General features: G+C 39.3%; 1 protein-coding gene across 1 annotated transcript in view; it reads right to left on the bottom strand.

Annotated features, from left to right (window-relative positions):
- LOC150079165 (guanylate cyclase 32E-like) overlaps positions 1 to 22,976 on the bottom strand; it is a 333,869-nt gene that overhangs the window by 113,773 nt on the left and 197,120 nt on the right. Inside the window, exon 12 of the mRNA XM_090383559.1 lies at positions 10,440 to 10,511. Within this exon, the coding sequence (XP_090239685.1) occupies positions 10,440 to 10,511 (72 nt within the window). The remainder of the gene's footprint in view (positions 1 to 10,439; positions 10,512 to 22,976) is intronic.

The following is a 22,976-nucleotide window of genomic DNA, read 5'->3' as shown; positions in this document are numbered from 1 at the left end:
GAAAATTTTCTAACCAAATCTCTACAAAAGCGGTGAATTATTGGGAAGAACTGGGGATTTATTCGTATCTCATGTAAAAGTGGTTTACAGTCAGGTTGGGAAGGTAAGTGCTGTAACCAAGATCCCGAGGTGTCAGTATATCGCATTCGTAAATTGCGTGAATTCTAAACTGGGCCGCACGTAGAAAGAAAATGCGAGTTCGGGGAGGAAATCCTTAACCTCTGCTTGAGACGGGAATCGAACCTCGCACCTTTTCCAAATGGGTAATGAATCCATTTTTCGTCATGGAAGATGAAAAGCAATTTAACACGACACACTTAGGTAATATTATTAACCTTGAAGCATGTCAGTATATTAATGTTACATAAAGAAAGACGACAACTTTTATGTTTGAAAAATCCCTGTCTGATATTGAAGTTGCACCCATAGTTCCAGTCGCCGAGTTTGGTATCAGACCATGATCAGAGAATTCTGTGGACGTTTCTGCTCAATGATGGAAGCTTTACTGAACTCCTTAAAACGATATCTGGTTAAATGAAGGTGTTTTATTTTCCCACGTGGTTGGTTTTTTTCAGCAAGCATTTTTTTTTTCTTTTCAAAATGGCATTTAGGTCATAGTGCGGGGTGACTCAAGAGCGAGTGCTTCATTGATCAATTACATTTTGAGTGGCACAATGAATACAGCACTGTTGCTGGAATTACTTAAATATTGGCTTCATAATACAACATTCTAGTCAGCGTTACATCACAATATCACATTATTAGCAACTGTATTACTGTTGTATACTGCATTAGCAACCAAATCACCCTAATTTGAGAACTGACGATGTGATTATAATTATTATAAAACTTTTTCTCCTTTATGGGAATTTTTCCCGCTCCGTGACGAGTACTGGTATCAAATGCATGGGGGAGGGGGTTGTTGTGTCCGGTTACTATTATTATTATTGTTGGTCGAGGAACTTTCTTACTGTCTTAAAGGTGTTCAGAATCGCGGCTTTGAGTTCCATGTAAGTATTCTCTAGGAGGCCTGTTGCTGCTAGGTTCATGGAGGCTCTTTGGAACCATACCAGCTGCTGAGAAGGTGATTGTATAGTTACTTCATTGTTGTTGAGATAATCTGGTTGTCTGTCGCTTACCATCAGGTATCCTCATTAAAGAATCATTTTTCTTTGATGTCCATGTCTCTAACATTGTGAAGGTAGCTAGCAAAAAACTAGGTTTCCTGAAAAGAATTAACCGAGACTTCAATCAGTTGGCACTTTTCATCTTTCTTTACAAAATCTATGTTAGGCTAGCCCTAGAATTTGCCTCACAGGTCTGGTCCCCACATGTTGCTTATCAAAAATTAGAAATTGAAAATATTCAAAAAAGAGCAATCCAATACGTTTGCTTTAAAAGTGGCCTTGAATACAATGAGAAATCCTACCAAGAGTGGTGTGTATTCTTTTGACTCGAAACGCTGGAAAAAAGAAGAGATAAAGCCGACTTACTCCTTCTTAACCAGCTGTTAAATGGTACCCTGAATTGCCCTCATCTCGTCTCACAAATAAATTTCAACGCTCCGACAATAGCATTAAAAAACCATCCTATGCGAGAACAAATTATGGATACTACAACTTCTAAAACAGGACTGCAAGATCAATGAACAAAGCAAATGTGGAGATATTTGACACCCCCGGACACTTCAAGAGGCAACTGAAATTGCTAACCTCATCCGTTACCTGACTTAAAATGGACTCTTCTTGCAAGTTCTAAGACTCTGATTGTGTAATGTGTGTGAAGAAATACCAGTGCTCTGCCTTACTCCTACCTGTTCACTTAAATAGAACGGATGAGTCCTACTTTTATTTATTTAGTTTTATTTTATCTGTACATTTCAATTCGCTAGTCTTCTTATGTACATTTACTTCTCTCTTTACTTTGGAAATGTACAAATACTCCAAGCTTCTGCTTTATAGCTGTGTAATAATGCTTGGTAGCTGCACCCTCAGGCACGTTTGTTTGCGGTTTTGTAGCTGTTAACAATAATAATAATAATAAATACCACTCGATTCTGTTGGGTCTCTGCTTTGGTATGATGTGTGTGTGTCTTTGTAGGGTCCATTCCCTCGAATTTTATGATAGGGCTTTCATATACTCTTCTTCTATTCTGGATATCGCAATCTTGTCTGCTTCCACTTCGGCTGTTCTGGTTTGTAGTTCTTGTACTTGCTGTTTAGCCTCCAGTTCTAGTTTCGTTTTTGTCCTCATTCTTTGTTTTTGTAGTTGGTCGCTTACATCGTGCATTGATTTTTTTTCCAAGATTGCAGGAGCTATCAGGTTCTTCTTGAGATGGTCCGTCTCTGGTCTGCTATTCGCTGAACAGTCGGGATCTGTACCAACCACTTGGTGTGTAGTTTCGCCTTGTACATTGTCATGTCTGTCTCTAGCTTCGTTACATTGTAGTACCCTCGCATGATGAATGCATTCATTTCGATGCCCCGCTTCACGCGTTGGCTTATTTTTTCTTGGGTGATCACTAGTGCCGTTGAACAGGAAGCACTTCCAGACGGTTGGGCTGGAAATGCTTCCTGTTCCGAATTTTTGAACTGACCCCTCTGCGTAAGGCCTAAATATGAGTGATTTTTTTCCTGCACCCCACGATACGGTATGTTCAATGTCTCATGTTCATCCAGCTATGGAGGTGGACCTGTTTTAGATTTGGCTTTTGCACCTTGTGGTGGGTAGTAGTTATGAGAGCGACATCAGATGGCGCCACTCTCTGCCTCTGTCACTTGGACCTTGGGGAAAGATCGGTTCGACGAAGCGACTTTCGAGATTTTTTCAGCCTGTGATTTTTTTTCCCTTGGCGGTGGGATTTGAACACGGGTTGATGATATTTGGGGCCCGGCCTCTTATTCATTGGGTTAATTTACCATTATTATTATTATAGGGGAAACTGTCTAGGGGCACGAAAACCCCTAAAACACACAGAGTGCTTGTTCCTCGGTTGGACAAAGATAAAGACAAGAAAAAGGATAAAAATAAAAATCCTCATGGGTGGGTGGAAGAGTCTACCTCATCGATGGGAACGGATGTCATTGTTATTACTTCTACGGTTAATACGGATAATCAAAATAGTTCTAGTGAAAATGATGTGGTTCAGGATATCCATAGTTTGTGGGTAGATTTGGAGGCAGTCACGTCAGCTTTATTGATTGACAATGAGCGATTAAAAGCTAAATCAGCGGAACTAGAAATTCGGGCGAATCATTTTGATCAGCTAATGAGGAAGCGGGCAGCTTCTCACAAATTATTTGCTGATGCAGTTAGGCAGAATTTGGTTTGTGAGGATTCTGATGGTGATACTATTGTTAGGGAGGCTACCGTGCGGCGCGCAATGGGTGTTGCAGCTGCAGATTAGGTTGTGCCTATGTCCTCAGTTAGTTCTCGGGGTATTTCGGACTCTAAAAACATTGTTATACTTAGACCAACAGAGAATTCTGCTTTGGTTTCGAGCCAAGACATCAGGAATGCAATTAAGAAGGATTATAAGAATATGAAGATTAAAAATATTCTTCTCCTGAGGAGTAAAGGGGTTTTATTAGAAACCACAAACTCAGTGCAAATAGGATAGGGAATGTTTCAGTTTTAAAAGAGGTTGGTCTATCGATCGAGACGCCTAAAATGTCAGATCCAACAGAGCTTGTATACGGAGTGCCCAAAGAGTTTACAAAGGACGAAATCCTGGAGGATTTATACTATAAAAATTTTAAAGATTATGAATTTACCCAAGATGAGGTAAAATATGAAGTAACATTCAGATTTAATTCTGGATCTGGAACTAAAGTGACTAATTGGGTCATTGGTTTCAACCCTGGATTATATAAATGCTTGTTTCATAATGAAAGAATTTTCCTTGGATTTGGTTCTCATAGGTTTCGGAAATTCACGGTAGTGAACAAGTGTTTTAGATGTCTGGGTTTTGGACATGCTGCGCAGTCATGTGCACACTTCACACAAGACTGTTTCTTATGGTCACTGTGTTAGTGGAGGTTATGTTTTCGCTGAGTGCCCTCACAAGGAGGACCCTCCACAATGTATTAATTGTAAGAGACGAAACAGAGATTGTAATCACTCTGTAAGGGAGATTAAGTGTCCCAGGTACATGAGAGCAGTGGAATTAGCAAACATGCGTATCACTCATGGATAATAGCTCCTTCTCTGATTTTTACCTCTGGGGTATTGCAAGGACACAGAGATTTACAAATTTTGCAAATAAATGGTCAGCGCTGTCGGGCAGTTGCTGATGGAATAAGGGTGATTGCTTTGGAGCATTGTATAGACATTGTTTGTATCCAGGAGCCATTTTATTCCTCACAAGTGGGATTTCATAAGATTATGGGCTTTCCTTCTTCTACTAGAATAGTAGCAGCTGTGAATGTTCCTCCAAAATCCGCCATTGTGATTTTTAATCAAGACTTTGTTGTAACGTCAATCACGGATTTGTGCTCGGCGTGTATTACCAGCATTCTTGTGTCTTCACAAGTTTCTTCTTTCTGCCTGGTATCACTGTATTGTTCTCCATCTGAAGATATTCAGATAGCTCTTTATAATTTGGAAAATATTTGTTTAAGATATGAATCCAATAATCTCATTGTGACTGTTGATTTTAACGCAAAATCACATTTTTAGCACATTGGATATACTGATATGAGAAGGAACCAATTTGAAGACCTCTTATCTCATAATCTTGTTGTTCAAAACCTTCCAGATAATCCGTTCACCTTTTCAACTGTGAATGGAGAGTCTAATATTGACGTTACTGTGACATCTCTTCGTATGTCCGATTCTATTTTGAATTTGGAAGTCAATCCTGGCTTAGTAAATAATGATCTATTTCTTTTGATCTATGTTTCGAAGGAGGGGAAAAGGGCTTAGCTGTGAGTGATCTGTGTAGATTTTGTATGGACCGTGTTAATTTGAACAATTTTAAAAATTATTTGACTGCAGTTTTCGATAGTGATAATAGTGAGATACCTGGAGAGAGTTTAAATGCTATGGCAGCTTATGAATATGTAAACTATGTACAGTATTATATTTTCCAGGCTTGTGTGCACTCGATCAGGAGAAAAAATATTAAAAAAATTGTCTGTCCTGTGGTGGACTCCTGCTTTGTCTACTCTGAGATCTCAGGTATGCCAGGCTAGAAAAGTATACCAAAGAAATAGACATCTCTCTAGTGTTGAAGTGGAATCATTTAAAATACCTATAAAGAGAGAAGAAAGCCTTTTCATAAGGTTATTGCTAAGAGCAAGAGAACTTGTTGGCAAAATTTGGTTAATGAGGTTGGTAACACAGATCTCTGGGGGTCTCGTGTATAAAATATCTAAAATTTCTCGCAATAAATTGCTTTGTGGAGAAATATACAACACTGTATTGAACAATAATGATGTGACATCGGATTGGTTTTCTACTGTGGAAACAATTATTAGAAGTCTATTTCCTCAGGATCGTCCTCAAGATGATTCACCTGAACTAGCGGAGATACGCCGGATTAACTCTGAGTTTACAGGAGCAGGTGATTCTGATGCTGATCTGTTCAGTTTGGTAGAGTTGGGTGCAGCTGTAGCCAAAATTGAACCTTAAGAAATGTCCGGGTTTGGCTTAATTGAGAATCAAGTAATCATTAAGTTTTATGATTATTTGCCTCAAATTATGTTAAATTTATTTAATAAATGTTTCATTGAGGGTACTTTTCCAAGACCGTGGAAGCTGGCACTGCTAAAGATATTGCATAAGCCTGGTAAGCCTAGCACTGATCCCAGAACATACAGACCAATTTCTCTCTTGGCGAGCATGGGTAAGGTTTACGAAAGGTTACTTGCTCCCAGAATTTGTTAGAGGATAAGCATCTGTGTTCTGTTGATCCGCATGGATTTAAGAAGGGGCACTCTACAGAGGACGCCATAACATCTCTTTTAAACTACATCAAGGATTCTTCTGATAAATATGTTCTTATGGTCTTTATAGACTTTGAAGCAGCATTCGATTCGGTACGGTGGGAAAGTGCCTTTCGATCTCTTGTGCTTTCACAGTGTAATAGGTACATATTTAATACTATAAGATCATATTTTTAGGACAGATTTATTACTGTGCGTGCACATCATCTGTCATATAGTGCCGGTGTCTCGAGAGGTTGTCCTCAAGGTTCGGTTTTGGGACCTCTCTTCTGGAATGCAGTTTTGGATCAGTGGCTTGTTAAGGAGGGTACAGAGTTTGTTAAGATAGCCTATGCTGATGACCTTGTGATTGCAGTTTCTGGCGCTCCAGACTTATATTGGAAAAAAAATGCAGTCAGTTTTAGATGATTTAATGCAGTGGGCCGAATTGAACAAATTGAAGATCTCTGCAAATAAGACCTGTTTTATGGTTTTTTAAAAAAAATTTGATTAAAGCAGACCGCCAAGAGTTCTTTTAGGTGGAGTTCAGATTCCTTATGTGGCTGAAACTAAGTATTTGGGATTAATCATAGATGACAACCTTTCTTTTTTTCCACTGCTTTCACACCTGAATCTAAAAATAAGACACTTTACAGCCTCCATTGCTAGGTTTTATCGCAAGGAGTGGGGATTGAATAAGAGGGTGTTGTCATTGTATTATAAGACTATTTTTCTCCAGATAGTGGCATATGCGGCTGTTGCTTGGTTTTCTATGGTAACTAAGACTAGGATTCGATCGAAACTTTTATCGATTCAGCGCTCTATGTTATTAACTTTACTGAAAGTACCTAGAACTGCGTCTACAAATGCCCTACAGGTTATTGCTACAATGCCATTGGATTTATTTATTGTCTACAGAGGGTTTTTGTACAAATTGAAAAAGGGTATGTTGTTAACGTTTTTGGATATCACAATCGATTTGGAGAATAATATTAAAGAAGAAAAACAACGAATATGGAATAAATTAATGGATTTATGGCAGACCAGATGGGAAAGTGGTACTGTTGGAGCTGTGACAAGGAAATATATTCCCCAGGTGAACTATGCATTGTCAAAAACTGTGGCATCTTGGTTTGCGCCTTCTATGTATACTTCTTTTTTGTTAACAGGACATGACTCACTTAGGGCCAAATTATATGAAAGAGGATTGGAGACGGATCCTTTCTGTACATGTGGCGAACAGGAGACTTGGATGCTTGTAATTTTTTTGTCGGGAGTATGAAGACCAAAGGCAGACTTTGATGGAACATATTCCTGGCTTATCATGTGATACAGTACATTTACTTATTGCAAATCGTGACTGTTTTAATTCACTTCAGGAGTTTTCATGGATTTCATGCTGTTTTTGCAAGAAGAACTGTTCTTAAAGCCTTTCTTTGAGGGGAAAACCTGGTGACTGGATTGTCTTCATGGAGTTTCTTGTTCGACCCGATCCCTTGTGTCGGTTCGGTGATTTTGGAGAACATTGCGTTCAACTATTGGTTTCTACCTCTGGCTAGCAGCTGGAGTGCTGGTCCTGATCCAAGGTGTTGGGTCTGGTGCTTTGGTTAGTTGTCTTTTGTGCTGCGATCATGAATACTTCCTTCTGGATTCTGGGGGTGCTGGACCTGATTCATTGCGTCGGGTCTGGTGCTCTAATGGTTCTATTTTCCATGGCGGATAGTTGAACATTTGCTGGACGGTATTTTTATTGGGTTTTGAGGTTCCAGTGCATATGGAACAGCAAATGAGGAAATATTCAGTCGAACTGTGATTTTTGAAGTTTATAGTTGTGCCATCCAGACTATTGATTATTATTGTAATTTTTTTTTTCTCTGCTGGCTTCCTGGTACGGAAACCCGGGGAGCGGGATTGCTGGCACTCACTGGCATTGCACTACGTCCAGTGTGTGCGGGATTTCATGCGCGAATTGCACTACAGTAAAACCAGACCCAGGTAATTCAACATACTTTTCCTGGCCTGCTTTGTAAAGACTACATATTCACAAGTTCTCAAGGTAGAGTTGGGCTTATGCCTGGGAGCTACCCTGATTAAAGAACACACACACACACGTTTAATGATATGTAGAGAGCATCTAATTATATGTGATTATATTTTGTATATAAATCATGTATATATTTTGATGTACATAATCTTGAGACTGTATATTGTGTGTAATTAATAAATGAATGAATGAAAAATATTATAAGAGAAACCCTGGAACCTGCAAAAATTTAATAAAATACTTTGAATATTATTTTTCCCTGATTGAGTTTTCCACCTCGTAACGGGTATTGCTACCAAGTACACAGGGTGGTTGTTATGTCTGGTGTTACTGTTTGTCGAGGAACTCTCTGAGTATCCTACAGGTGTTCAGGATTGCGACTTTCTGGAGTTCCTTGTAGATGTTCGCTGGGAGAGACCTATTGCTGCTAGGTCGTTATGTAGGGTCTTTGGCCCATACTGGCGGTTGACACGATGATCGGGATGGTAATTACTTGTTGTATATGCCGCATTTGATCTCCTGTCTTAGGTTCGTGTACTTCCTGATTTTTCCCCATGGGTTTTCTGCAAGTTGCCAGTGTTGGGTATCGCTATATCAATCAGATAGGTAGCCTTTTCCTTCTTGTCCACAAGGGTTATGTCTGGTCTGTTGTGCGGTATTGTCTTATCCGTTATTATGGCGCAGTCCCAGTACAGCTTGTGGGTTGGGGTCTCTATTACTGTCTGGAGTTCATACTTGTAGTATGGTACACTTTCATTGATCAACTGGTATTTCCTTGCTAGCTTTTAATATATTATTCTGGCTACCTGGTCGTGTCTATGAGTGTATTCAGTCTGGATGATCACCTTGCATCAGGCGGTGATGTGTTGGATCGTTTTTGAGGCCAGGTGGCATCGTCGACATGTGTCATCGGGCATCCTGACTCCTTGGCTATGTATTTTCGATAGTTTCTGGTGTTGATTACCTGGTCTTGGATGGCGGGCACGAATCCTTCAGTCTCGGGCGGGGAAGAGCGTCCCGTTCGTGAGCCATGCATTGGAAGCAATTTTATCTATGTGATCTTGATGGAGGTCATTGTAGTGTCTGCCATGGAGTGTTTTCTTTGCCATCTTTATAGCTTCCTTTTGTGCCTTCTGGGGATTCCTCCTTAGGTTGAGTGGGGTATACGGCTGGTCTATCTTCCTTATGGCCTGGCGGAATGCTGCTGTGTGTTTCTGGAAATAATTCTTCAGGTATCGCTGTTTTCTGTTGCTCGATGAGGTCTATCAGACCCCTTCCTCCTTCTTTCCAAGCAATTGTCAGTCTCTCCGCAGATGACTTCGAGTGGTGTTGGAAGCTCTTGATCATCATTGTCCTTGTCTTTCTCGTGATATCCTCCAGCTCGGTGTTAGTCCAATCTATGATCCCGAAGGAGCATGTTAGCACTGGGACTGCATAGGTGTTTATGGCTTTAATTGTGTTCCATCCGTTCAGCTTTGCTTTCAGCAGGCTTCTGAGTCTTTGTCAGGCGGCCTTAATTTCCTTGCGCTGTAACTGCTGAGTCTGCATCATCCCCAGGTATACGTAGGCTTCTCCCTCTGTCATGGCTTTGATATCTTTACCAGTCTGCAGCTGGTAGTTTCGGTTGACTAATTTTCCCTGGTGCAATCCATGGTCTTGCATTTGCCGAGAACCACGGATTAATTTATTTGACTAATTTGACTAATTTATTATTGTTATTATTATTATTATTATTATTATTATTATTAGTGAAATATGATGCAACGAAGCAAGCTTAGAAATCATCATCCAAAGGAAAAAAAAAACAAACCACATCACTTGCCCACCATGCCAATGATTTGTACAGTTCTTCCTTGAATTTATTCAAACTATCCACTTCCACTAGAGGGAAGTTTTTCCAACAGTTAACGACCTGCTGGTTTGCACTTGTTGATATTTGCCATAAAGTTGGGAATTTCTTGATGTAATTTCCTTGAAAATATCCCCTAGTGTACATTCAACTTGGAGAAAAAGAAAAGTAAATCTTTGGGAACCGTGATTATTTCAGTTGTTTTGTTCTTACGGTCGTAGACTAAATATTACCCTAATAAGCCATGGAATTCTTAGTCTCTTTTATTCTGCTATTATTATTATTATTATTATTATTATTATTAATATATAGCTTTATCCTGAATGAAGCTGTTTATTTACGTCTTTTTCTACGATCTTTTTTTTTCTAATATGTTCGGTGGAGGCAAAAAGTATGATAAGAGGGCATAATAGCCTGAATTAAAAAATGCCTTCCAGCATACATTTCTTTCCTCTTAACATGGTTTTCATTTCAATATTTTATATTTTAATGCACTGCTACTTAAAACATGGAGTTATGCAGTAATGAAGGTTACAAATTGCAGCCAGAGGATGATATGGAATCAAATTACTGAAAATCGTAATTCTTAGAAATAGTTTTGCTACATTCTTTTAAGCCTTACCTTGATAAGATCAGCGACAAGTGAAGCCATGAACATGGAGTCCAGGTCCAGATCTTCGTTCTGGAGAATGTCCTGAAAGTATTACTTACCGAATTATTTGGTGTACGTTGGAAAGTATATGGAACTTCACATTATCATATAACTTTAAATAGAATATACAAATACGGTCGAAGCTCTTTGTAGCAACCCCCACAAGGGAATGAGAAAAACGGCCGTTATACTGAAAGGTCGTTATATCGATAGTGCATGCAATCAATAAAAGAACAAAGAAAAGTTTGAAATTTAAATGTAGTTTTACTACATTTAATATTGTATAATTTAATTCAGAATGTGTATTACAACATTAAACGAGAAAAGTTTGCATTGATTGCACAGTGTAGTAAGGTTAATTTTTAAATTACGTATGTACCGTATTTATTATTATTATTTATTTATTATCAATTTATTTCTAAAGAAATGTCCTTTTACAGCTATCCAGCTAGAGGACGCGGGTTACATGATGATAATAATGAATAAATAAATATTGCCATACTATTTATAATCTATGTACAGAGTACTCGAATGAATTTATACAATACATGGCCTAAAACAGCATCTGATTACATAAATACATAATTGTAGATACATAAATACAACATAAGTGGATAATATAGCATCCCGGAAATTATATCACCTACAGTTTGACCAGGGCATACATATCTGCCAGAAAGGCAGATCTGTATTTTTTGTCCTTGCAGAGCTTCTGACAGTCAATGGATAACCTGTTAAATATTTCCATGGAATTAAACGGAAACATGTTATCCAGGGAGATCATGCTCCGCAGCTTGGATCTGTATGGCAGTGTGCCGGTATGATTTCTATTACGACCTGACGGTCTAGCAATGATACCCCAGATATCAGGTGAGCTTAATTTTCCGGAGAGAAGCTGGGCGACTGTCAAGAGGTTCCTGGAGATTATATGATGCTTCCAAGGTAGCATATTTAGATTAGAGAGCGTCCAGATTTTGAGATTGTAGGTGGTAGGCATGCGACCTTATTTAGCCATTTTAAAATCCAGTGTTCCAGGGATAGGAACCTGGTTTGGTAAGATGGAGGTGCTGAGAACCATATCGTTGAGGCATACAATGGAATCGGGGTTTTGCAACGGATAATACAGTTAATGGTAAAATGTGAGTTATGGAAGTGGGAGATCTCCTGTTTCACTGCCCATATAGCTGCATATGTTTTTTTTCCCGAGTGGCATTAAAATGAGGCAAGAACGTAATCTTTGTCCCGGGTGAGGTCCAAATATTTATGCTGGGTGAATTTTTTTTAAACTAGGGAATTTATAATCATGATGTTCACATCGTTTATATGTCTCTTTTTGGTTATAGTAAGTTGAGCAGTTTTTTTCGTTGTTAATGAAGAGCCCAATCGCGTTAAGGTATTTTTCAAGTTGTTGTAACTGTCCGGTTGGAGATCACTGTGGTAGACTGGAGAGACTGGTGGCATTTTGTAACAACAAAGAACCATCGGCATTTATATCACGATGCGGCAGAGAGAACACCCCCCCCCCTTGGGGGAGCCCTCTGAAGAACATACTTTGATGATGATTATTATTATTTCTTATCCATAGGGTCCTGGTCTGTAAGAGCTTCTTAAGGAGATCTAATAGATGACTAGAGATTTTGAAGTAATGGCCCAGTGTGGCGCATAGTGCAAGGATGGAGAGATTGTCGAAAGCCGCCTTGATGTCGAGAAACACAATATCGAGTTGTTCTTTGTTGCGTAATGTATGTTCTACACTGAAAAGTGTGTCCACGAGGTTGGTGATAGCGGATTGTCCAGGTAGAATACTATGGAGGTATGGAGGGTTGTGGCCAAACATATGATGGGTGAGAACAGGAAGGGTGGCTTTTTCCATGATTTTGAGAAAGGTGCATCCTATAGCAATTGGTCTGTAATCGTTGGGAGTTTTGGATTAGACTTCCTTGGAATGGGGGAAACATAATATGTGTTCCAGATGGAAGGGTAAGCTCCTGTTGCGAGGATGGAGTTGTATGCATCAAGCAGAAGTTCGATGATGTATGTGCTGCGTAATTTGATCATTAAGTCATCAACAGTCTTATTCGGAAGACTGTTGATGACTTTAATCAGGCGTTCCTTGGAGATGGCTATTTTATCCAGTGGTGTTTGGTTTGCTGGTGGATTAACCTGCATTAAGGGGACAGGGGCAGGCAGGGGTTTAGTTTTGAGTGACTTGATCCACTCGAGGAAGATGTCGATAGTCATGGGGAACCGTTGGTTCTTGTTCGTGTAGATTCTTTTCCCTAGTTTCATTCTAAAGGAGATCCAATCATTTTGTCCTTTTCTCTGTATGCGTAGGAAATGTGCTCGGTATTTTTTATAGAGCTGGTAGTGGGCTGGGCCTTTTTCCATTTCCGTTATAGTTTCTGTTTCATGATGAAGGCGCATTTCCCGTCAGTGAATCAGTTCTTGGTTCTGGCGGACGGATTTGGAAGCCCCATTCACTAGCGATGTCTTTTAACAAGTCAGCTAAATTGGTGAGCATTCGATCAGGATGGTAGCGACGATTTGATTCCAGTCTGTAGATCCTAATCCTAATCTTTGTAGGATGATATAAGGTTTTATATTCTTTATGGAGAAGATCCTCAGTTGAGTTTCTTTATGGTTATATTGTCCTAGTTTTTGGGGACAGCAAAGTTTCTGCAATCAAAGGCAATTGGAAGATGATCCGATGCAAACTTAAAAACCAACATTGTGAGAGTGAGATTGTCCAGGTTATGAAATAGAAGGTCTTGTCATCAATACAAGGTTTTGATGTCTTGTAGGTCGTGTATGGGTTAATGAGAGGCCTAGAGATGAGAAGGAACGTACGAGATCACTCGTAGTCACATCATGCCTTGGGGAGGGCATGTTGAAGGCTCCTAAAACGAAGGTGTACGTATGAGGCTTGAGGTGTGTTATAATCCAGGTAGTTAGCTCATCCCTTGTGTCGGGGTTATGATCTGGAGGTAAATAAACAGCCATAACCTGAATCCTCACACCATGGACTACAAACAAGGCAGAGATGGCTTCAAATGCTGCTGGCGAGTCGCTGAGTTGTGCACTCACAAGGTGGTGGATGTCTTTGAACAAGATGTAGACGCCACCTCCACATCTGTGGTTCATGTCACTGCAAATATATCTGTAACAGTAGGGAGCAGCCATGTGAGTAAGTTGTCTTCCATAGTTAAGCCAAGTTTCCTGGATACAAATGATATCGTATATACAGTAGTGCATATGCATAGCATCTACGTATATGCGTATGTACTTATATGCATATGAAGGCCTAGCCATAGAGAGGGGTATTGGTTTCAGACGTTAAAATGAGTCGTCAAAATGCGCTGTTTCAGTGGGAGCATGTTTTAAACGAGAATTATGAAGGCGCACAAGAGCTGTTCATTCGTGTTAGCAGTTAGGCTACGCTTGAAAAAATAAATAAATAAAACAACTACGTACAAAACCTAATCCTTGTTGAGTGTCCTTAAACGAAACGTTTTTTGCTAAACCACTATAAGTTCCTCTTCTTCACAGCTACAAATTTCAGGTTCCATTATGTCTGCAATGAATCCTCTTCATTCGGGCACGTTCTGAAAACACCCAATGTCTGCATCCACTTCGGCGCAGCCTTCAAACATGTTTTCCTCTTACGCTTAGGTGATGACACCCACCAATAAAATTTTCTTCACTATTATCGGATTGCCCTTCATGATTAATAAAAGAAGAAAAATGCGGAGCTTCATTCATTCCGTCATTCAAGGCGACAAATCCAGCATGTTTTAAGTAGCAGGCGGTCACTTTTTGTCACTGTTATCATCCCCATGCTGAAATATATAAATACACTGCCTGCAGCCTGTCGATTTCGCATTGAATTTTTGCTTTCGAGACAAAGCATAATTTTGTTTAATATTTTCTGGTATTTTTTGTTAAAGCACTGGATTACATCTTAATCAAATGGATGAAGAACGGATGTTATATTAGGTGGCAGGTACTGAACAGCGATTGCACGTAAGCCATTCATTTGTCAGTGAGGGGGGTGCACTTATCCACAGACTGCATTTTTTTTCTATTTTCCCCCTTCAACTTGAGATCTAAATTTCTGATCCATTCTCAGATTTCTAAATTTCTGATCCATTCTTAGGTTTTTAATGACGTAAAAACCTTTTTGGTTTTCTCAATACATAGTAGGCAATGTCTCTAAACCTTTAAAGCACTGGGGCTTCTGGGCTTTCCCAATGAATAAGAGAGGAATGTCCACTGTGCCCGACACATTTTTTTTTTTTTTTTTTTTTTTTTTTTATGTGAACCCCAAACACGAGAGGTATTAGAACCTATAGTACTTAGTACCGTGCTTGGGTTGGAGGTTGAGAAGACGAAAGAAGATATTTGTTGACATTGGACTTGAACTTCTGTAGATTGTAATTTTCAGGAAATACGTATGAAGGAAGGTTTTCCAGAAAACGGCAGTTGAATGAATAAACGAGGAAGATGAAAAGTTGGTTCTGTGGGTTTGAAGTTGGATAGTAAATGGATGTTGGCTGGTGGCGGCACGTGTTCGGACTGTTTTGAAAGAGAGAGCGGGAATTATAGAAGCCAATTCAGAAGAACAGTGCCCATGGAAGTATCTGTAGAAGAGGCATGCAGCAGAAACAGTGCGTCTATGAGACAGCGAGTGGAGAGACTCTGTTAGAGATGAATCATTAATTAACCTAACTGCCCTCTTCTGAATGGAATCAAGAAGCCTGAGAGAGGTTTTGGGGGCACCACCCCAGATGTGGGAACAATATTCCATGGCAGGGCGGATTTGCGATTTATACAGAGTGAGCAGCTGTTTGGAAGAAAAGTAACGCCGAGAGCGAAAGAGGAAACCAAGTTTTTTAGATGTAGAGGAAGCAATATTTCTAATGTGCTTGTGCCAAGAGAGATTAGAAGTCAGGGTAATCCCCAAAAGAGATATATCCTTTAGCCTAGAAATTGGAGTGTCACTAAAGATAAGCATAGGAGCAGAAGAATCCTTTTTGCGAGATATAAGACAAGACTGAGTTTTAGAAGGGTTGAAATCAACTAAGTTGTCTTTGCCCCACTGGAGAATTACTTGAAGATCGGCATTTAAGGAATTGGTAGCAGATTTTCGAGAAGTTGAAGCTGATTGAGCAGGGCAAGGTTTCTCAAAATGGAAAGTTGAATGCAGTGTGCTATCATCGGCAAAACTATGGATAGGATTTCCAGTCAATGGAAGAAGGTCATTGATATACAAGAGGAAAAGAGTGGGGGGAAGAACTGAACCTTGGGGGACACCGGCATTAGTGGAGAAGTTAGAAGACAGAGAGCCATCTACCATCACCCTCAGTGAGCGAGCAGAGAGAAAACTGGATAACCAATTACTAAAAACAGTTGGCAAACCATAAGATGGAAGCTTGTTTAGAAGACCTTTATGCCAAACACGATCAAAAGCCTTTGAGATGTCAAGAGCAACTACTTGTGTTTCACCGAACCTTTCCATTGAATTAGTCCATAAATGGGTAACATAAGCCAGAATATCACCAGTGGATCGACACTGACGGAATCCATACTGGTGATCGTTGATCAGACGGAAGGTTTCTAGTAGTTTAAGAGTTGGCGGTTAATTGATTTCTCCATTACTTTAGAAAGAGTAGAAGTAATTGCAATGGGACGATAATTGGATGGGAGGGATTTGTCACCCTTTTTAGGAACTGGCTGGATATGAGCAAATTTCCAGGCAGAAGGAAAACCACCTTTAGAATAAGAAAGTGAAAAAAGGCGGCAAAGAATAGGAGTAAGTTCAGGAGCACAGGTTTTGAGAACAAGTGGAGAAATACCACCAGGACCTGGAGCTTTCTTAGCATCGAGATTCATCAAAATCCTTCTGATATCCTTTTGACGGAAGACCACAGGAGGCATTGAATGGAGTGTGTTGGGAATGGTGGGAGGTGTTTTACCAAGATCATTAATACATGAGCTGGAAGAAAAATGGGATGCTAGCAGGTCAGCTTTATCCTTGGCTGAAGTGACAACAGAACCATCTGGTTTGGACAGAGGTGGGAGCAGAGATGGGCAAAAGTTGCGGCCAATAGCTTTGGCAAGAGACCAGAATGCTCGGCTGCCATTAGGGCAAGAAGCAAGTTTTCTACTCTTAGCCTGTTCAAACTCTAGTTTGGACTGATTAATAACTGCTTTACAATTGTTGCGAGCCTTGGTGTAGGCAGAAAATGAAACTGAAGAATTAGAAACAAGCCAATTACGATATGCAACATTCTTCTCTTGGACAGCCTTAGCACATTTATTGGAAAACCAAGGTTTAGATAAAGGACGAGATTTTAAAGTGGAGTGTGGGATAAAGGATTCCATTCCTGCAAGAATAATTTCACTGACACGATCTGAGCAAACGTTGACATCAGAACTTTTGAAACAGTAATCCGACAAAGGAAAAGAAGAAAAGAAGTCTCGCAGGTCATCCCATTTTGCATTCTTGTAATGCCAAACAACACGAGGTTGGGAATAGCCATGAGATAAAGGTTCCATTGGAGAAGAGACAATCACCAAGTTATGATCTGAAGTGCCTAAAGGAGGTCTCACTTCGACCGTGTACTTAGAAGGGTTGTTGGTGAGAAAAAGATCAAGCGTATTGGCTGTATGATTAGAATTGTCCGGTATTCTTGTAGGTAAATGAACAATCTGTGCTAGGTCATTAGTAATTGCAAAAGCCTCAGCATCTCGACCTGCTGGGTCGGTGTGACTAGAAAACGGAAGCCAGCTGGGGTTGTGAACATTAAAATCGCCAAGGAAAATTACCTCACTATTAGGAGAGTTGGACTGGAGAAAGTCAAGTTGCAACGAGAGGAAGTCAAAGAGCTCCAAGTGATTAGTCGAGTTGGGAGAACGGTAGAGACAACAGATGAATTTGACACAATGAGGTAGAGAGATTTTAAGCCAGAGAAGATCAAAGAGAGGAGATTCCAAATTGCCAAGTCTCTGACAGGGAATATCAGAACGGACATATGCACAAGTACCGCCTTTGAGGCGAAAGGAATCATACAGCGAATAATTTGGGCATCTGAGATGAACAGTAGTTGAATCAACCGATAACTGAGATTCTGTCAGAAAAAGTACATGAGGTTTGGCAGACTGCAAGTGGAAATGGACATCGTTGAGATTAGAATTGAGACCACATATATTTGTGAAATGAATTAGGAAGTCCTTGGGAGGTTTAGATCTTTTCGCAGATAAGCTTGCTCTATTAGTTTGACAATTCATGTTATATTCAATAGTAAGAAAAGTGGGTGGGACATGCTGTATGAAGTAATGAAATTTTTGGATATGGCGTACATGTGGTAAGAATATACCCAGATCCTTGACATAACGTGGCCTCGATAATGCTCCCCGCATACACACTACTCGGACTCCCTCCAGTCACTATCTGGCAGAGTAGAAGTAGCAGGATTATACACTAGTTGATCCGGAAGCCTCCTAGAGAGTTACCAATAGGTCCGGTCCGGTGTACTAACTAGCGGCCGGCCTGCGAAAACCGTTTTAGAGCTGTACCCTCGAAATGTAAGGAATATTGGATCTCGCCACGACGTTCATCATAACCTCAAAAGTCATCAATCATACTGCATGATGGAAGAGATAGGAAAGGGTTGACCCGAACTTGCTGTTAGGAGAATGGTAATCCGTTGTTTTGTCATTTTCCGCCACCATATTTCTCACCATTAAATGAAATGTAAGCATTTTATCCCGTAATAACAACCAACACTCAGTGTAAAATGTATTGATGTCTAACGGCACCAGGGGTCTCCCCCATCTCTGCCCCTACACTCAGTATCAGAGAAATGATGTGAACGATGAACTATTCATCTACAATTAAAAGCCTCTCCACTCTTCCTATTTGGCCATGTTACATGATTCGCAGTGGGCAACCTAATATGGGAACAAACACAGAACAGTTTGCACTGTCAGTATCGGATTACAAAATCTAACAGAATGCTGGAATGTTCACGTTCATAATCTTCTCAGAGACTTAAGAGATCCGGATTGCCCCTTCTCCACCGGATTAACTTCACCCTTTCTTGTGATGATTACTTTGAGCAATAGGGAAAAGGCGCTATAGCAAATATTAACATCCAACAATCTTGCTCATACACAAAATCATTCTCACTTTACTAAGATCTATTGATGGTTCAAAGTCTGTCATTAAATTGAGTGCAGCTGTTTCAAAAAATATTTTTAAAACGATTCTCTTTCCATTATTTTGTAGCTGCGGTGTCAACGGCTGCACTTTCATCGCAAACTTTTTTTTAAATTTCTGGAACCAGGAGTCGGAAGACTTAATCTTCAATATTCATTTAGTGCGCAAAAAATTCAGCCTTAATTTTTAAAAGATTTTCATCTATGGGAACGTTTTTTACAATTTTTTTTTTTATTTTATTTTTAAATGCGAATAGTGAAATAAAGAAAGTAAAATGTAAGATAGAATGGTGAAAATTGTTTAGCTGTGGAGAATTCATTCGTCTTTCAATGTCATTATAACGAATGAAAAACAGCATTACATTGAGTGCTTTTTTTTGGAACGGTAAAAATTCAAAATGGCAGCGCTAGACAGGAAAATGTAATTTTCGTGTCCTCCTCTCTATTTCTCTTCTAATGGAGCTAAAAATTTAAAAATCACATTAGCTATGCGTTATTCTATGCTTATCAAGGGAAAACTATTCCGATTAAAATCTGTCATTTACTTTTTTGTGTTAAAATTAAAAAAAAAAAACAATTTTTTATTGCACTTCGATAGCGCGCTTCTTTGTACTAACTCTCCTTTTGGTGACAAATTTTTCTTCACTAAAGAAGGTTGCTAAATAGTTAGTCAATAGTTCTATAAAGGTCATTTATAAATTTTGCGAGGAGAAGTATTTTTTAATAATTTTAAAAGCTGGAGTTGTCCTGGCAAGGTGGTACTCAGAGAGCCAGTGTTGAGGCGGCGGTGGTGGGAAGTCTTGCACGGCCCTCACCTGCCAGTCGCTTCTTCCCCAAGACTTTAATCGCTTCTTCAGGAAGAAGTGAGTCTCTTTTCCCACCCTTGTCATTCACATCAACTGGAAAGACTCAAATAGACAACGTTTTCGTTAGTTCCTCAGTTTTAGGCCAAGCCGGGTTACTAGAAACTTTTCTCAGTTACCATAAAGCTCTCTATCTGAGATACTACACTAAGGACCATTCGTGACTACGGATCCTTCCTCCTGAGTGCCCGGCACTCAGTAGTTGACCGATTTATTTACTTATTTTACTCACATTTTACTTATTTTTACACGTTCGGCAGACGTGTAAACTTATTTTAAGCATTCTCAGTTGTCTTTATGCATTTCTCCAAATAAATGTTTCTCTTTGCTACTGAAGTTCCGTGTAAAGTGTATTCCTACTGATCTATCATTTCCGTTTCACTTCTCGAAACGCAGACACTCCGTAAGCATCCTCTTCTACTTTGAGAACAGGATGAATGTAATTCTGAGACTAAAATCAGTTTAAACAGATTATGTTAACGGATTAAATCATTATTATCTGTTATGAGATTTCGTGCTGCAACACGATTTCATTTTGTCGATCCCTCGCATGAAGATTTCATTAGCCAAAATTGTAATAAGCAGGATTGCATTATACGAGGGGTACAGAAAAAAGTTATCTACTTCAGTAATAAAGAAACAACATAACCTAATTTTAATATATATTTCTTTGAGTTCAATACGTCTGCTCCATTTTGAGGGAAAGGAGGAAATGTTTCCTATCACCAAACAACTTTGTTCTAGCCTCTGAAAAAAAGAGACATTGACAGCTTTCTTGAGAATATCATCACTTGAAAATTGATACCCCTGCATGTGTTTCTTCAGATTTTTGAAGAAGAATTAATCACCGAGAGTCAAGTCTGGACTGTAGGGCGAGTGTTTCAATTACATATCGTGTCAATTTCCGTCTTTCCTGTTTATTTATCCCCTCCTTTAAATTTTTATGAACAGCAGCAGCATAGACACCAGTGACTGCTTTTCATGTAGTCTATCAAAAGAGTTCCTTGCATAACACAAAAAATGGTGGTCATGATCCCAACGGGATCATGACTACATGTTGATCCATGGTGTTTCGACTGCATGAACTCCTGCTTTGTTTCTGGATTTCAGTGATGAATTCATATTGCTTTTACCAGTTACATTTACTGAAAGAAATCCTTGTGAATTTGCATCATGTACGTGTAAATTTTCCTCACGACGTTGAACCTTTCGCTGTCAATGCCACGTCAGGTGAAAGGGGTTATCACAGCGAAAGGTGGTCCAACACGCTATTAGGTAGGCGGTCATAATGATTTGGCTCATGAGTGTAAATAATACAGTACTCATGAGCGTTATATTTTCCCATGGAAGATTTTTCTGATATCCAGTCCTCCCTATAATATAATCTCAGTACAGCCTTGACACTCTTTAAATTTCGAGTCTCGCGATGTTGACAACTCATTGTAATCTGATATCGACTTGGGAATCTGTATCAACAATAAAATTGAACTTCATAAAAAATCGAGGTGTGGGTGTTTAATATCCCTGTTTCTTTTAAGCTGAAAATACGTCTAAGGTGTTATCATTTGTCTTTTAGAACCTTGGGGGGGAGATGTATTTCTCTTTTTCATAGCGAACACATCGCAAATCCGTTCTCGACCGCTATCGGTTACCAGCTACCTGCCCTTCCTCTCATGAAGAGATGGAATATGCCATACATTCTGCCACGTGTTGAGCAATTTGGCCGGTTTATTTTACATTTGGTTAGTGTTATATGTTTTTTTCCGTAACCTCCGGTTTAAGGTTGCTCTTGTTTGCGGAAGGTGAGTTGTGCAATTGGATAAGTATGCAAAAACGTTGAGAATAAAAAAAAATCTTCTTTGAAATACGATAATGAGGTTTATGAATCTTCTGAATTACTCCGAATGCTTCTTTTTAACGTTACTGTATTATACCGTATATGGCCCCTGAGTGTGTTGTTAATTTTGTTGTGACAAATTGAGTTCTTGTAATTAATGGTTGAAGCGATAGCATCTGATTACGAGGACGCACTGAGCTTATCTTTGTTTACATGATAACGTTGCTGTCATGGAATATATTATTTTTGTTGCAACTAAGAATGATTACTTTGTTTGCATCAAGCTGAAAGAAATTTTGGCTTCACGTTTCTTGCGATTACTTCATTTTGCATAATTTCTCTCTACAGAAGGGCTTTGGTGAATCTGAGATTAAAAATTCTCTGAAAATACCTCAGTGATTGGCTTTGATAGTGCCTTGTTTGGCTTCTGCTTCTTCTAATTATTGGATAGTTTGTTCTCTGGCTGTTTATATTTTCAGTAGTACAGTATTTGTTTGGTAAAGAAGGTCACTCACCCTTAGGTTAGTATAATTTGCAATTAGATTTGTTGTAGTTGCACTTTGGCTATCAGTTTACTTATTTATTTATTTTTTTGCTGAGTTAGGTTACTGTTATGTGGTATGATGTTGAATTGCGTTTGTCGATGAGCAGTGATTTGATATGAGGATAAGCGTAGGTTTGTGTTGTGACAGAAAATCATCTGAATTATAGTGGTTAATTAGTGTTATTTGTGTGTGTTATTTTTATATCCTGCAAACAGAAAACACTGTCCTTATAACGTGTCCTTATAACGTGCACAATTCGCAAACACGACACAGACTTCGAATGACTTAGGTTGCCTTGGTGTAAGTCCAAAACCACACCGCAACTCCGTCTTCCGAATAAATCGCTAAATTATACGGGTAGCTTGGCGTAATATTAAACACACTCATTTGTATGGTATGGTACCATAAACATTAAGCTGTTCGTTGTCATTTGGTATTACGTTTTATGCTGACAAGCTGGATTGACAGCTACAATATGAACACTCGAGTCAACCTGCATAGCTAGCCATACAAAGTAATATGACAATAATTAAATGCGTTATTTCAATTCTCGATTAACCCAAATTAACCAGACATCACTTTGGATAAGTTTACACAAATCATTGCCTCCATATTACTGTGTATAATTCGTCACGCTGTAAATATGCGAACGTAGGGAAGTTGTCGATATCCCCGCTACCAATTTGACGATTAAGACATCCGTGTTTATTCCTAGCAGAACTGTTATCTTAATTAAGTTAAGTGATAGTTAATTAACTTACTTTAATTTATTGGTTTATTTTAATTATTAATGAATAATTTGTGTTATAGTGAATAAGGTCAAGACGAGCAGCGCAACTAGAGTTAAAACGTCAAATGGAGCTGCCCACTCTTAAGGGTTTCGCAGCGACCGACCGAACTCGTGAACTGAATGGTTCCTTACGTACTCCTGTTATCATGTGAGATGAACGAATTCCCAAAAGTAAGTAAAACTCATTCGTTAAGTCCTTTTTAGGCTTGTAGTCGAAGCAGCTCAGATTTCGATGTAAATATAATTAAGGAATAC

Source organism: Mastigoproctus giganteus, chromosome 10 (assembly GCF_048544385.1).
Source record: "Mastigoproctus giganteus isolate SK-2022 chromosome 10, ASM4854438v1, whole genome shotgun sequence".
Classification (NCBI taxonomy): domain Eukaryota; kingdom Metazoa; phylum Arthropoda; class Arachnida; order Uropygi; family Thelyphonidae; genus Mastigoproctus; species Mastigoproctus giganteus.
Note: the sequence above shows the minus strand (reverse complement) of the source record. Positions and strands in the feature narration are given on the sequence as shown.